The sequence below is a fragment of the Oncorhynchus tshawytscha genome, linkage group LG03 (assembly GCF_018296145.1).
Source record: "Oncorhynchus tshawytscha isolate Ot180627B linkage group LG03, Otsh_v2.0, whole genome shotgun sequence".
In the NCBI taxonomy this organism is placed as follows: domain Eukaryota; kingdom Metazoa; phylum Chordata; class Actinopteri; order Salmoniformes; family Salmonidae; genus Oncorhynchus; species Oncorhynchus tshawytscha.
In genome coordinates, this window is record NC_056431.1 from 72,260,703 (window position 1) to 72,277,861 (window position 17,159).

A 17,159-nucleotide genomic window follows, 5' to 3' on the forward strand; every position below is an offset into this window, starting at 1 on the left:
CGACGCTGGGCCAATTGTGCACCGTCCCATGGGCCTCCCGGTCGCGGCCGGCTGCGATAGTGTGCCACCCAGAATCTCTGGTGGCACAGTTAGCACTGCGATGCAGTGCCTTAGACCACTGCGCAACCCGGGAGGCCTAAAAGTGCCATATTCAATGAGTGTGGGCCACTCTGCCCCTTGGGCATCTGTTTCCAGGTAACCAACGTAATAACAACGTAATAACAACGTAATAACAACCAAATTACTTATTATCGTTACAACCACGTTTTCTGACAGTCTCCAATCTATCAGAATGGTAGGATATGACAGTTTGTATAAACTCACTAGAAGGCAGAGCTAGAGGAACATAAATTAGGTTACTCACACTAACCATAGTGTCATTTCTACAGGAGCTGATATGCTTTCCAAGGCCTCTGTCGCTTATTCGGTACGGGATGACTGGAGCACTACCAGACCCTGTCAGGCTCTAAAAGAGTTTGCAATTTTGCTGAAAATAATCCTGGAATCCACCATTGTGGTTAGGGTGAATTCCATCTCTTTTAAAAGATAGCTGTGGATTGAGAGACAGATGTGGTTTCGGAGTGCCTAGTCTGCTTAGAGGGTGTAGAAATTGTCCATTGTAGATAGTGTCAAAGGCCTGTGTGAAATCAATGAAGGTGGGGTCGACATCAAATTTGCGTCGACAGAAATCTGCCAGCTTTGTGCCACGTGCATCAAGGCTGTCACAGTCCATCTGCTTTTCATGAAACCATGCTGCGAACTACAAATTGCAGACTCAGTTTCCTGTAGTAGTAGGTCCTTCAGAATGCCTTTATAGACCTTGCCAACACAGCTCAGAAAGGAGATCTGACGATAGTCCTGATGGAACTGATCTGATGATAGCCCTGAGGGAACTGATCTGACGATAGTCCTGAGGGAACTAATCTGACGATAGTCCTGAGGAAACTGATCTGACAATAGTCCTGAGGGAACTGATCTGACGATAGTCCTGAGGAAACTGATCTGACTCTAGTCTTGAGGGAACAGATCTGACTATAGTCCTGAGGGAACTGATCTAACGATAGTCCTGAGGGAACTGATCTGACGATAGTCCTTAGGGAGCTGATCTGACTCTAATCTTGAGGGAACAGATCTGACTATAGTCCTGAGGGAACTGATCTAACGATAGTCCTGATGGAACTGATCCGATGATAGCCCTGAGGGAACTGATCTGACGATAGTCCTGAGGGAACTGATCTGACGATAGTCCTGAGGGAACTGATCTGACGATAGTCCTGAGGAAACTGATCTGACGATAGTCCTTAGGGAGCTGATCTGACTCTAGTCTTGAGGGAACAGATCTGACTATAGTCCTGAGGGAACTGATCTAACGATAGTCCTGAGGGAACTGATCTGACCTGAGGGAACTGATCTGACTCTAGTCTTGAGGGAACTGATCTGACGATAGTCCTGAGGGAACTAATCTGACGATAGTCCTGAGGAAACTGATCTGACAATAGTCCTGAGGGAACTGATCTGACGATAGTCCTGAGGAAACTGATCTGACGATAGTCCTGAGGAAACTGATCTGACGATAGTCCTGAGGGAACTGATCTGACGATAGTCCTGAGGAAACTGATCTGACGATAGTCCTTAGGGAGCTGATCTGACTCTAGTCTTGAGGCACAGATCTGACTATAGTCCTGAGGGAACTGATCTAACGATAGTCCTGAGGGAACTGCTCTGCCTATAGTCCTGAGGGAACTGCTCTGCCTATAGTCCTGAGGGATCTGATCTAACGACAGTCCTGAGGGTACTGATCTGACTATAGTCCTGAGGGAACTGATCTAACGATAGTCCTAAGGGAACTGTGGTCTGACTTTCTTGGGTACTTCCCAGACTAGTGAGTCTTTCCACTAGGAGGGGAAATGTCCAATTTCTAGGCAAGCATTGAACAAGCCGATCAAAACAGGGGCAAGCTCCTCAATGAACTGTATCTCTTGAGAATCCAGGCAGGGGTGCAGTCTTTACCAGCTTGTTTCCTCCAATTCACCTTGAAAAGAAGCATCTTGACCTGTCCATTACTGTAGGTTTCAGTAATGAAGTTTGCCAAGATTCTGCTTTCAACCGCCGAGCTTAGGATGTTGCATGTGACGTTCTTCCACACAGAAGACAAGTGAAGACTCAGGGTTTCACACTCCTCTTCTGTCTTTGTGTCAACTCTCCCACTCTGGTCTTCTGCAGCTCACATTAGCTTTTTAATGGACTTTAACCAGTTTTCACTGTCCTTGAGAGACTTGAGAGACTGATGAGAGACTTCATCCTCGTAGTATCTTTTCTTAGCATATTGGATGAGACATGTCACTTCGGAGCAGTCCCTTGTACTCACGGTTGTCCTCTGATTGGAAAGCTCTCTGCCTATCGACAATGAGCTCCTTTATTTGAAGAGTCATCCATGGCTTATCAGGTGTTGTGATGTAGCTCCTTCCAATGGCCTGGTTGATGTCAACTTTAGCTTGATACACCGCACTGGAATCTTCTATGTTGAGTTGGAGAACTAAGAGCCTCTTAGATTCAGGGGTGCAGCGCAGTCTGAACACTGATCTTGATGGTGTGTTTGGCCATAGGCCAGCTGAACAGAATACGGTTTGATGGTCAGAACAACCAATCGGTGGCAGGTGGGCTGGTGATGGACTGAAGTTGATTGGAGCCTCTAGCTGGTTTTGACACCACTTGTTTTAGTCCAAATGGAGTGCATAATGGACCATGTTTCAGGGTGTTAGTATCACCAAGAATCACATACCTTAACGACTATATCTGCGTTGAATAGTACTCAGGCATTTTGGGGTATATTCCAGGACCTGGGAGTCAGATCGGGCTTCCTTAGAACATGTTGGCAGGGTTATAGAGGACAGCAGACATACGTGGTAGGAGAGATGGTCTCAGTCAAGTCCACAAACACTCAAAGCCATCGTCCTCAAGGTCCAGTAAAACTTGTGATGGATGCTGTGCATTATGCATGGCTACAACCTAACCACATGAGGTTACTCTGTCCTTTCTATGCAGACTATAGCCTTAAAGACTGACTATTGAGTCTGGGACATCTTCCTTTAACCAAGACTCGGTCAACAGCTACAATGTCAGTCTCGTTAGCCTGTGTCACAGAATAAAGGTCATCTACCTTGTGTCCTCAGGATCACGTGTTACACAAGAGAATGTTGGGAAGCACAGTCTTCGCAGCGTTTGATGGGGGCATCTGTGTGCGCCACACCAGACAGTGTAGGGTAGACTAGATGCTGCAAGTCAACAGGGCCAACAAAAATATTCTGAAATGACAGCAGTAATCTATGGCCAAAGCGATGATAGAAGACTTTGGTTCAAGCAAATGTCAAGATGGCTGGTAAAAAACATGATTTTAGAATGGATTCAGTTTTTGCAGGAGCGCACAAAACCCAGTTGGCAGCCATCTTGAATGACTTTAGAATACCACAAATATTACTTGATAAACAAAATTTCTTTCTCTGAGAAATTGTATTTGTATAAAATAACATAATTTTCCATTTGTTTGGTGTGTACAATTACAACTCAGTATTTGAATTATTTATTTTATACAGTCCTTATTGCTCATCTTTATCAAGGGTGTCAATCATTTCAGACCACACTGTATGTGGGAGATAAAAATGAGGCTACTACTGCTACTGCTTCTACTGCTACTACTGCTACTATTACCGCTAACACAACTACTATTACCGCTACTACTGCTACTAACACTACTATTGCTACAGCTTCTACTACTACTGCTACTACTACTACTACTACTATTACCGCTACTACCACGACTACTACCGCTACTACTGCTACTACTACTTCTACATCTACTACTACTGCTACTGCTACTGTTGCTGCTACTACCACTACTACTGCTACTACTGCTACTATTAATACTACAAATACTACTGCTACTGCTACTGTTGCTTCAACTACTGCTACTGCTACTGTTGCTTCAACTACTGCTAATGTTGCTGCTACTGCTGCTGCGACTGCAACTACTACAACACCTGCTACTGCTACTACTACTGCTAATGCTGCTGTGACTGCTACTACCTCTCCTGCTGCTACTGCTACTACTACTGATGCTACTGCTACTACTACTACTGCTGCTACTACTACAGCTACTGTTACTGATGCTACTGCTACTACTGCTACTACTACTCCTGCTGCTGTTAATACTCCCTCTGCCCCCTGTAGGTTAGCTGTGGTCTCTCCCTCTGCCCCTGTAGGTTAGTTGTGGCCTCTCTCCCTCTGCCCCCTGTAGGTTAGTAGTGGTCTCTCCCTCTTCCCCTGTAGGTTAGTTGTGGCCTCTGCCTCCTGTAGGTTAGTTGTGGCCTCTCCCTCTGCCCCCTGTAGGTTAGTAGTGGCCTCTCCCTGCCCCCCCTGTAGGTTAGTAGTGGTCTCTCCCTCTCTCCTCCCCCTGTAGGTTAGTTGTGGCCTCTCTCCCTCTGCCTCCTGTAGGTTAGTTGTTGTCTCTCCCTCTGCCCCCTGTAGGTTAGTAGTGGTCTCTCCCTCTGCCTCTGTAGGTTAGTTGTGGTCTCTCCCTCTGCCCCCTGTAGGTTAGTTGTTGTCTCTCCTCTGCCCCCTGTAGGTTAGTAGTGGTCTCTCCCTCTGCCCCCTGTAGGTTAGTTGTGGTCTCTCCCTCTGCCCCCTGTAGGTTAGTTGTTGTCTCTCCTTCTGCCCCCTGTAGGTTAGTAGTGGTCTCTCCCTCTGCCCCCTGCCCCTGGCTAGTTAGTGGTCTCTCCCTCTGCCCCCTGTAGGTTAGTTGTGGTCTCTCCCTCTGCCCCCTGTAGGTTAGTAGTGGTCTCTCCCCCTCTGCCCCCTGTAGGTTAGTAGTGGCCTCTCCCTCTGCCCCCTGTAGGTTAGTTGTGGCCTCTCCCTCCTGTATCTGCCCCTGTAGGTTAGTTGTGGCCTCTCCCTCTGCCCCTGTAGGTTAGTTGTGGTCTCTCCCTCTGCCCCCTGTAGGTTAGTAGTGGTCTCTCCCTCTGCCCCCTGTAGGTTAGTTGTGGGTTAGTTGTGGTCCTCCCTCTGCCCCTGTAGGTTAGTTGTGGCCTCTCCCTGCCCCCTGTAGGTTAGTTGTGGCCCCCTGTGTAGGTTAGTTGTGGCCTCTCCCTCTGCCCCCTGCCCCCTGTAGGTTAGTTGTGGTCTCTCCCTCTGCCCCTGTAGGTTAGTTGTGGCCTCTCCCTCTGCCCCTGTAGGTTAGTTGTGGCCTCTCCCTCTGCCCCTTGTAGGTTAGTTGTGGCCTCTCCCTCTGCCCCCTGTAGGTTAGTAGTGGCCTCTCCCTCTGCCCCCTGTAGGTTAGTTGTGGTTCTCCCTCTGCCCCCTGTAGGTTAGTTGTGGTCTCTCCCTCTGCCCCTGTAGGTTAGTTGTGGCCTCTCCCTCTGCCCCCTGGGTTAGTTGTGGCCTCTCCCTCTGCCCCCTGTAGGTTAGTTGTGGCCTCTCCCTCTGCCCCCTGTAGGTTAGTTGTGGTCTCTCCCTCTGCCCCCTGTAGGTTAGTTGTGGCCTCTCCCTCTGCCCCCTGTAGGTTAGTTGTGGCCTCTCCCTCTGCCCCCTGTAGGTTAGTTGTGGCCTCCCTCCCTCTGCCCCCTGTAGGTTAGTAGTGGTCTCTCCCTCTGCCCCTGTAGGTTAGTTGTGGTCTCTCCCTCTGCCCCCTGTAGGTTAGTAGTGGTCTCTCCCTCTGCCCCTGTAGGTTAGTTGTGGCCTCTCCCTCTGCCCCTGTAGGTTAGTTGTGGTCTCTCCCTCTCTGCCCCTGTAGGTTAGTAGTGGTCTCTCCCTCTGCCCCCTGTAGGTTAGTTGTGGTCTCTCCCTCTGCCCCTGTAGGTTAGTAGTGGTCTCTCCTCTGCCCCCTGTAGGTTAGTTGTGGTCTCTCCCTCTGCCCCCTGTAGGTTAGTAGTGGTCTCTCCCTCTGCCCCCTGTAGGTTAGTAGTGGTCTCTCCTCTGCCCCCTGTAGGTTAGTTGTGGTCTCTCCCTCTGCCCCTGTAGGTTAGTAGTGGTCTCTCCCTCTGCCCCCTGTAGGTTAGTAGTGGTCTCTCCCTCTGCCCCTGTAGGTTAGTTGTGGCCTCTCCCTCTGCCCCCTGCCCCTAGGTTAGTAGTGGTCTCTCCCTCTGCCCCTGTAGGTTAGTTGTGGTCTCTCCTCTGCCCCCTGTAGGTTAGTAGTGGTCTCTCCCTCTGCCCCCTGTAGGTTAGTAGTGGTGCCCCTGGGTTAGTAGTGGTCTCCCTCTGCCCCCTGTAGGTTAGTTGTGGCCTCTCCCTCTGCCCCCTGTAGGTTAGTTGTGGCCTCTCCCTCTGCCCCCTGTAGGTTAGTTGTGGTCTCTCCCTCTGCCCCTGTAGGTTAGTTGTGGCCTCTCCCTCTGCCCCCTGTAGGTTAGTTGTGGCCTCTCCCTCTGCCCCTGTAGGTTAGTTGTGGCCTCTCCCTCTGCCCCTGTAGGTTAGTAGTGGTCTCTCCCTCTGCCCCTGTAGGTTAGTTGTGGCCTCTCCCTGCCCCTGCCCCCTGCCCCTGTAGGTTAGTAGTGGTCCTCTCCCCTCTGCCCCTCCTGCCCCCTGTAGGTTAGTTGTGGCTCTCTCCCTCTGCCCCCTGCCCCCTGGTTAGTTGTGGTCTCTCCCTCTGCCCCTGTAGGTTAGTAGTGGTCTCTCCCCTCTGCCCCTGCCCCCTGTAGGTTAGTTGTGGTCTCTCCTCTGCCCCTGTAGGTTAGTAGTGGTCTCTCCCTCTGCCCCCTGTAGGTTAGTTGTGGTCTCTCCCTCTGCCCCCTGTAGGTTAGTAGTGGTCTCTCCCCTGTAGGTCTGCCCCCTGCCCCTAGGTTAGTTGTGGCCTCTCCCTCTGCCCCTTGTAGGTTAGTAGTGGTCTCTCCCTCTGCCCCTGTAGGTTAGTTGTGGTCTCTCCCTCTGCCCCCTGTAGGTTAGTTGTGGCCTCTCCCTCTGCCCCCTGTAGGTTAGTTGTGGCCTCTCCCTCTGCCCCCTGTAGGTTAGTAGTGGTCTCTCCCTCTGCCCCTGTAGGTTAGTTGTGGCCTCTCCCTCTGCCCCCTGTAGGTTAGTAGTGGTCTCTCCCTCTGCCCCCTGTAGGTTAGTTAGTGGTCCTCCCCTGCCCCCTGTAGGTTAGTTGTGGTCTCTCCCTCTGCCCCTGTAGGTTAGTTGTGGTCTCTCCCTCTGCCCCCTGTAGGTTAGTAGTGGTCTCTCCCTCTGCCCCCTGTAGGTTAGTAGTGGTCTCTCCCTCTGCCCCCTGTAGGTTAGTTGTGGTCTCTCCCTCGGGCTCTCTGTAAATCCCCCAAATTCCCCCGTGTCCTGAATATTTCTCTCCTTCCTCTGCTCTGATGTATTCCCACCTGATGAAGGCCATTTGTTCTGAGGATTAGGATAAGTGCCGTCGGTCTCTGATTAATTAGAGTGGTCGTAAGAGCAGTGTGTGTGTGTAGAAGATGAGAAAAAAAAATCCCATTGTGAAATAATACTTTTTAGCCAATTCATTGATGGAAATATCAGTCGTTTGAAATACATTTGACTGGTCATGCTTATCGGTCTATAGGTTAATATGCATCATTCTAGTGTAATTAAATAGGCGTGTGTGTACAGTATATTCGTTATATATCCTGTTTATCACACGCCTACAGCATACAGATAGAGAGCCTTTGAGTGGAAAATATGTCAGACAGCGCCTTAACCGTATGGTAATTTAAAGACAACTGGAAAACTCAGAAGAATACGAGGTCACGACAGTGATCTTCAGGTTGGAAAGTCAGAGCTCTGGAAAGAGACCAGAGTTCCCGAGTTGGATGACCATTCAGAACTATTTTTCAGTCGTAGCTCGTTCTTTTTTTCCCCCTAGTTGTCTGGAAAGCACTCAAGTCGGAAGTCAGAGAAGTCCAAGTTCCCAGTTGTTTTGAAGGATCAGACGGTAACGGATGGCAGGCTTCATCAACTCATCATCAACTCGTCACACACCACTTTGCAATGAGCTGGAGGCAGTATGTATTTTGAAAACATATACTTAATTGTTAGAAACCTGAATGTTTTCTGAGGCATGTCTTACCTTGCTTCAAAGTAGCCTATTAGATCTCTTCTCTTGCTACATTTCTAACAGATGTACATTTCTAACAGATATACATTTCTAACTCTGTCATAGGAAACTACTTCCATCAGCAGTTCCTTTTTGAAAAGGTGTTTTCCCGCTCATTTCATGATGGAATGAACATTTGCACGTCGTCTACTGCCTTGTGCGCATATAATGTGAAGAAATAATACTTTATCAACATTTTAACCTCGACGTTCTGTGTGCAGCTTGTTCTCATTATGTCTCGTCTCCGTCGCTCCTCTGTGCTGTGCACCTTCCCATTTACACCAGAGATCTGTATATAATGACGAGATGCTCATGTCTCTGCCCTAACAAAGGAAGTCGTTGTCCCAAAGGTGGGAAGGCAGGCGACAAGGTTCAGTTCAAAATAAGCGCATAAACGAATTGTGTGTATTTTGGACAGATTTTATGAGTGAAACCCTCAACCACTTACAACAACAAAGATGAGAGATCCCTTTTCCTTGCTGACAAACGGTTTCAACTCGCTATTTGCATTTGAGGTTTGGTCCAACAGAATCGTTCACATGTAATCCGAAACACATTGAGACATTATTTTACTGTAATAGAGGAGAAGTTAACCTTTCGAACCATACCCTGTTTATGTTTCAACTTCTCAAATTTAGAGCAAGAGCAGACACTACTTAAATGGATGTACCAATTAACATTCATTCTGGAAACGGAATGCTCAGTAATGCCTGCTACATTATTAGTGAATGTGCATTACGCATGGTTCTGGTTAAATTTGTAACAAAGAAAGGAATTTTTATAATTTTTATCAGTGATTATTGCAACAACAAAAAAAGAAGGTATAACTATATTGATAAAAAAATCATTTAATTATTAGTAAGTCTTGGTTGTGGAAGGCATATATTCAGCCTAGGTATATTTTCAAAAGCTCTGTATTCATTAGATTATTGACTGTTTTAAATGCAGTCTATTTGACCTTTAATTGTTCAACAAATATTTTTTAGAGAACATTTTAAATCAAGATGTACATTATATCGTGAATCACCCATAAGTTTGAAAAACTGTGCATTTAAATACTGTATCCCTAAAATCATTTATTCTAATATGTCTACTAATGCAAATTTTATTTTAATAACCGTGTTTATACACACGGCATATGTATTTAAATACTGGATTCTTGAAATGGCTCACTCTAATACAGTATACAGTACCAGTCAAAATTTTGGACACACCGATTCATTCAAAGGTTTTTCATTATTTCTTTATCAAGGGTTTTTCTTTATTTTCACTATTTTCTACACTGTAGAATAATAGTGAATACATCAAAACTATGAAATAATACACATGGAATCATGTAGTAACCGAAAAAGTGTTACACAAATCAAAATATATTTTATATTTGAGATTCTTCAAAGTAGCCACCCTTTGGCATTCTTTCAACCAGCTTCATGAGGAATGTTTTTCCAACAGTCTTGTAGGAGTTCCCACATATGCTGAGCACTTGTTAGCTGCTTTTTCTTTACTCTGCTGTCCAACTCATCCCAAACCATCTCAATTGGGTTGAGGTCAGGTGATTGTGGAGGCCAGGTAATTTGATGCAGCACTTCATCACTCTCCTTAGTCAAATAGCCATTTCCCAGTTTGGAGGTGTGCACTCCGACATGCAATCTCCATAGACAAACATTGGCAGTAGAATGGCCTTACTGAAGAGCTCAGTGACTTTCACCGTGACACTGTTATAGGATGCAACCTGTCCAACAAGTCAGTTCTTCAAATATCTGCCATGCTAGAGCTGCCGCGATCAACTCAAAGTGCTGTTATTGTGAAGTGGAAATGTCTAGGAGCAACAACTACTCAGCCACAAAGTGGTAGGTCATACAAGCTCACAGAACGATGCCATTGAGTGCTGAAGCGCGTACTATAGCTCGGTTACATCACTCACTACCGAGTTCCAAACTTTTTCTGGAAGCAACGTCAGCACAAGAACTGTTCGTCAGGAGCTTTATGAAATGGGTTTCCATGGCCGAGCAGCCGCACACAAGCCTAAAATCACCATGCGCAATGCCAAGTGTCGGCTGGAGTGGTGTAAAGATTGCCTACATTGGACTCTGGTGCAGTGGAAACGCGTTCTCTGGAGTGATGAATCGCGCTTCACCATCTGGCAGTCCGACGGACGAATCTGGGTTTGGGGGATGGCAGAAGAACGCTACCTGCCCCAATGCATAGTGCCAACTGTAAAGTTTGGTGGAAGCAGAATAATGATCTGTGGCTGTTTTTCATGGTTCGGGCCCCTTGGTTCCAGTGAAGGGAAATCTTAATGCTAAGGCATACAATGACATTCTAGACAATTCTGTGCTTCCAACTTGGTGGCAACAGTATGGGGAAGGCCCTTTCCTGTTGCAGCATGACAATGCCCCTGTGCACAAATCGAGGTTCATACAGAAATGGTTTATCGATATCGGTGTGGAAGAACTTGACTGGTCTGCTCTGAGCCCTGACCTCAACCCCATCATAACACCTTAGTGATGATTTGGAACACTGACTGTGAGACAGATGTAATTGCCCAACATCAGTGCCTGACCTCACTAATAGTCTTGTGTCTGAATGGAAGCAAGTCTCCGCAACAATGTTCCAACATCTAGTGGAAAGCCTTCCCAGAAGAGTGGAGGCTGTTATAACAGCAAAGGGTGGACCAACTCCATATTAATGTCCATGATTTTGCAGTGAGATATTTGATGAGCCGGTGTCCACACACTTTTGGTAATGTAGTGTATATTAACTGGACAGTACCGGACCCAAAATTGAACCTTGTGTAAAGCCACATGTGATATCTATTTTCTCTGAGTTATGTTCACCAAGGGTGACAAACTCTCAACCAGTTAAATATATCTAAACACAATTTTGAACTGGCAGAACCCCACTTGTTTTGAGCCCCACATTTTTTGCAAAACAAAACGGACAAAAATCAAGGGTTTCCTGTTTTGCATGTTATTTTGGCATTAATTAATAAGTGTTACAGATCAGTTTGCAAACAATGTAAAGAAAAAATAATAATAATACATTGAGTCTCCATTTTTGCTTTGTTGAGTAAGGCAGCTCCAAAATGCAGGTGTTTCAGCCTAGCTCAGTGCTTTCTGTGATGGTGGGGCAGCCAGTGGAAAATACGGAGTGTAGGGGGTTGGCAATGTTCTCTAGTTGCGCCGTGATTGGCTCAGTGTTCTGTCACTCATGGGGACACTACATCTCTGCCAAATTGAAGGATAGTGCTCAGAAATTCAAGCCCCTTGGGTGCTGCCATAGAGTTACATTAAAGTGCCCATCCAAGAAGGCTCAAGGTCATTGGCCACAGATAAAATGACGTCAAATCACGTTATATCTACAGTAGCTTTGATTGGACTGATGTTAATATCATACTTTCAAAATCTTAGCTAGCAGTCATCATCATGAATCAAGTCAACAATCTACCCGCAACTTCTTTTTAATCCTTGTCAAATTAAAAGAAATTATAGATCAAACGTTTCGGTGCTCATTGGACATAAACATTACACGACAAGTTGGAAATCGCAAATTTAACAATTAGTGGTTTGGAAGGCATCAGTGGCTAACTGCAAGCATGGCAAAGTAATCCCTAGCCTCCTATTCAGTGGAGTGGGTGTATGGTCCAAATTGAGGGTTTAAGGGTCTCTTTTCCAAGCTTAATATTATAATCATTCAACATTGGCCATGCTGTCAATCATGATTTCTGCCGTGATCAAAACAACTGTTAACTTGGAACTAGGAAATCTGACTTCAATGAGTTCAAGACAACTGGGAACTTGGGCAAAAAGGAGCTCCCAAAGTTCCCAGTTGTCTTGAAAACACCATAAGTCCAGAAAATGTCAGACTTTGATGACAAAGTATAATGCCAAAATTTGAACACGAAGGAACGCCGTGTCAACTTCCTGTTCAAGTGAGCACAGGACAAAAATTTCAGTCCAAAAATGTATTGTATGTTGCTGCATAAACTATGTAATATGCCAGGGAGATATGTTACTGTAGCTAAGAAAGTAATACTAAGTGTATGTTGTGTATTAAGCTGTTAGTAGCCCATGTGCCTCACCCTAATAATTTGGTCTATTTTCCCCTCTTAATTTCGCCCACTGTTCTGACTTGATCGTGCACATGTAACCTACATTATAGTTTACTTCCGGCGCCGACAGAGATGGCCGCCTCGCTTAGCTTTCCTAGGAAACTATGCAGTTTTTTGTTTTTTTACGTGTTATTTCTTACATTAGTACCCCAGGTCATCTTAGGTTTCATTACATACTGTCGAGAAGAACTACTGAATATAAGATCAGCGTCAAGTCACCATCAGTACGACCAAGAATATGTTTTTCGCGACGCGGATCCTGTGTTCTGCCTTACAAACAGGACAACGGAGTGGATTCCATGCAGCGACCCAAAAAACGACTCCGAAAAAGAGGGAAACGAGGCGGTCTTCTGGTCAGACTCCGGAGACGGGCACACCGTGCACCACTCCCTAGCATTCTTCTTGCCAATGTCCAGTCTCTTGACAACAAGGTTGATGAAATCCGAGCAAGGGTAGCATTCCAGATGGACATCAGAGACTGTAACGTTCTATGCTTCACGGAAACATGGCTCACTGGAGAGACGCTATCCGAGGCGGTGCAGCCAACGGGTTTCTCCACGCATCGCGCCGACAGAAACAAACGTCTTTCTGGTAAGAAGAGGGGCGGGGGCATATGCCTTATGGCTAACGTGACATGGTGTGATGAAAGAAACATACAGGAACTCAAATCCTTCTGTTCACCTGATTTAGAATTCCTCACAATCAAATGTAGACCGCATTATCTACCAAGAGAATTCTCTTCGATTATAATCACAGCCGTATATATCCCCCCCCAAGCAGACACATCGATGGCTCTGAACGAACTTTATTTAACTCTCTGCAAACTGGAAACGATTTATCCGGAGGCTGCATTCATTGTAGCTGGGGATTTTAACAAGGCTAATCTGAAAACAAGACTCCCTAAATTTTATCAGCATATCGATTGCGCAACCAGGGGTGGAAAGACCTTGGATCATTGTTACTCTAACTTCCGCGACGTATATAAGGCCCTGCCCCGCCCCCCTTTCGGAAAAGCTGACCACGACTCCATTTTGTTGATCCCTGCCTACAGACAGAAACTAAAACAAGAGGCTCCCATGCTGAGGTCTGTCCAACGCTGGTCTGACCAAGCTGACTCCACACTCCAAGACTGCTTCCATCACGTGGACTGGGACATGTTTCGTATTGCGTCAGATAACAATATTGACGAATACGCTGATTTAGTGTGCGAGTTCATTAGAACGTGCGTTGAAGATGTCGTTCCCATAGCAACGATTAAAACATTCCCTAACCAGAAACCGTGGATTGATGGCAGCATTCGCATGAAACTGAAAGCGCGAACCACTGCTTTTAATCACCACTGCTTTTAATCAGGGCAAGGTGTCTGGTAACATGACCGAATACAAACAGTGCAAGCGTCAGTACAGAGACAAAGTAGAATCTCAATTCAACGGCTCAGACACAAGAGGCATGTGGCAGGGTCTACAGTCAATCACGGACTACAGGAAGAAATCCAGCCTAGTCACGGACCAGGATGTCTTGCTCCCAGGCAGACTAAATAACTTTTTTGCCCGCTTTGAGGACAATACAGTGCCACTGACACGGCCTGCAACGAAAACATGCGGTCTCTCCTTCACTGCAGCTGAGGTGAGTAAGACATTTAAACGTGTTAACCCTCGCAAGGCTGCAGGCCCAGACGGCATCCCCAGCCGCGCCCTCAGAGCATGCGCAGACCAGCTGGCCGGTGTGTTTACGGACATATTCAATCAATCCCTATACCAGTCTGCTGTTCCCACATGCTTCAAGAGGGCCACCATTGTTCCTGTTCCCAAGAAAGCTAAGGTAACTGAGCTAAACGACTCCCGCCCCGTAGCACTCACATCCGTCATCATGAAGTGCTTTGAGAGACTAGTCAAGGACCATATCACCTCCACCCTACCTGACACCCTAGACCCACTCCAATTTGCTTACCGCCCAAATAGGTCCACAGACGATGCAATCTCAACCACACTGCACACTGCCCTAACCCATCTGGACAAGAGGAATACCTATGTGAGAATGCTGTTCATCGACTACAGCTCGGCATTCAACACCATAGTACCCTCCAAGCTCGTCATCAAGCTCGAGACCCTGGGTCTCGACCCCGCCCTGTGCAACTGGGTACTGGACTTCCTGACGGGCCGCCCCCAGGTGGTGAGGGTAGGCAACAACATCTCCTCCCCGCTGATCCTCAACACTGGGGCCCCACAAGGGTGCGTTCTGAGCCCTCTCCTGTACTCCCTGTTCACCCACGACTGCGTGGCCACGCACGCCTCCAACTCAATCATCAAGTTTGCGGACGACACAACAGTGGTAGGCTTGATTACCAACAACGACGAGACGGCCTACAGGGAGGAGGTGAGGACCCTCGGAGTGTGGTGTCAAGAAAATAACCTCACACTCAACGTCAACAAAACTAAGGAGATGATTGTGGACTTCAGGAAACAGCAGAGGGAACACCCCCTATCCACATCGATGGAAGAGTAGTGGAGAGGGTAGCAAGTTTTAAGTTCCTCGGCATACACATCACAGACAAACTGAATTGGTCCACTCACACAGACAGCATCGTGAAGAAGGCGCAGCAGCGCCTCTTCAACCTCAGGAGGCTGAAGAAATTTGGCTTGTCACCAAAAGCACTCACAAACTTCTACAGATGCACAATCGAGAGCATCCTGGCGGGCTGTATCACCGCCTGGTACGGCAACTGCTCCGCCCTCAACCGTAAGGCTCTCCAGAGGTAGTGAGGTCTGCACAACGCATCACCGGGGGCAAACTACCTGCCCTCCAGGACACCTACACCACCCGATGTTACAGGAAGGCCATAAAGATCATCAAAGACATCAACCACCCGAGCCACTGCCTGTTCACCCCGCTATCATCCAGAAGGCGAGGTCAGTACAGGTGCATCAAAGCTGGGACCGAGAGACTGAAAAACAGCTTCTATCTCAAGGCCATCAGACTGTTAAACAGCCACCACTAACATTGAGTGGCTGCTGCCAACACACTGACAATGACACTGACTCAACTCCAGCCACTTTAATAATGGGAATTGATGGGAAATTATGTAAATATATCACTAGCCACTTTAAACAATGCTACCTTATATAATGTTACTTACCCTACATTATTCATCTCATATGCATACGTATATACTGTACTCTATATCATCGACTGCATCCTTATGTAATACATGTATCACTAGCCACTTTAACTATGCCACTTTGTTTACATACTCATCTCATATGTATATACTGTACTCGATATCATCTACTGTATCTTGCCTATGCTGCTCTGTACCATCACTCATTCATATATCCTTATGTACATATTCTGTATCCCCTTACACTGTGTATAAGACAGTAGTTTTGGAATTGTTAGTTAGATTACTTGTTGGTTATTACTGCATTGTCGGAACTAGAAGCACAAGCATTTCGCTACACTCGCATTAACATCTGCTAACCATGTGTATGTGACAAGTAAAATTTGATTTGATTTGATAAAATGTTTTCGAGAAAGTAAATCATCAAATTTTGTAAGAGCTTTCATTGTCTGCTGATATGCCCCCTATATTTATCCTATGGTTCTGACTTGGTGTACAGGGAGAACACTGTAAGAACGGTCCATGTTCTGAATTCTGTCGCTGTATATTTCAAAAGTGCTGAACAAATAGTTATATTGACTACATTCGTCCTAGCTCGCTCATTAATGTCTTAATCGAAATTACGGATTGCCTCTTATCCGCTTGTCGTCCCCTTATGCCATAGTTTGTACATCTCAATTGTCAGTAGAAACCACATTTATTAAAGCAAGTCAGCCATATCAGCTATGGGTTTTTTTAAAGGTAGTAAATGAGGCTGAATGAACTGTTTCGCTGCCAGACAAGGCTCCACTGATAGCCAGGTGTAGCAGTGGTAAGATGTTGGGACTGCTGTTGTTTGTCGCCTTTATAGTGCAAATAATGTATTGTTTGGTGTTGTGTAGTGGCTTTGCTGGCATGCACCCCACTTTTTTTTTCTTTGCCCCATCAAGATGTACATGCTAAAATCGCCACTGAAAACAGATAAATATTAATCCACAAAAAAAATGCATGGTTGGCCACCTTGTATTGTGTGAATGAAAGAGTTAGACTATTAGGAATAGACCCCCTGCCCCATAAAATACATTGTCAAATTAAAAACGTGCCATTTTCCGTGACCACTTTTCTGCGCTATCAATGAAAAGATGGTGTGTTAATTATGGGAATGGGTGATGTTTCCTACCTTTTTCAACAGTTTCTTGTTCTCTTTCTTTTTGTCATGTTGGTCAGGAGAAAACTGTAGGTGGTCGTCTTCACAACAGATGAAACTCACTGTGCATCCCATCCAGGCAACTTCAGATCAGAGTCGCGTGGACCCATTCAAAAACGTAATATTTCAGAGCTACGTTTTTCACTCCGCATAGTGAATTCTCACAGGCCCTTTACTCAAGCAGGTAAAACTGCGCTCCTGTGTTCCTGCTAATTTGATGAAATTATTCAAATAGTACGCGATATCGCTAGCACTTTTATAAAACGGTTACGCATTCTATAAACAGGTCACTCTAAATTTCACACTCCATGTCTTGCACCAAATTTGGTTCCCGTTTTCCACTAAACCCCATGCATAATCCCACATCGAACTGCTTTCCCGCTGTTCAGGAAAAGGCAGGCTTGAAAGTGAAGAAAAAATAAAAAACATGACTATGAGCACTGTGCACTAGTAATACTAGTAGCACTAGCTACAGCTCGCTCGCTCTTTCTCTCTCTCTCTCTCTCTCTCTCTCTCTCTCTCTCTCTCTCTCTGTGTGCATTGATGTAACTTCATAACTTTATTTGAATAGACTGTTTGATTGATAGATTACTATGCAAATTTAAAACATGTTAAAATTGGAATTTAAAAACATGTAAAGAATACATTGAAGGCAAAATGCAGA

The 17,159-nt window shown here is 46.1% G+C and overlaps 1 protein-coding gene across 1 annotated transcript in view; it reads right to left on the reverse strand.

The window, feature by feature from the left end:
• The window catches only part of LOC112224753 (tensin-1-like), a 298,598-nt gene extending 281,733 nt beyond the window's left edge, over nt 1-16,865 (reverse strand). Inside the window, 1 exon segment of the mRNA XM_042319964.1 lies at nt 16,469-16,865. Within this exon segment, the coding sequence (XP_042175898.1) occupies nt 16,469-16,570 (102 nt within the window). The 5' untranslated portion in view covers nt 16,571-16,865.
• Nucleotides 16,866-17,159: the final 294 nt, after the last annotated feature.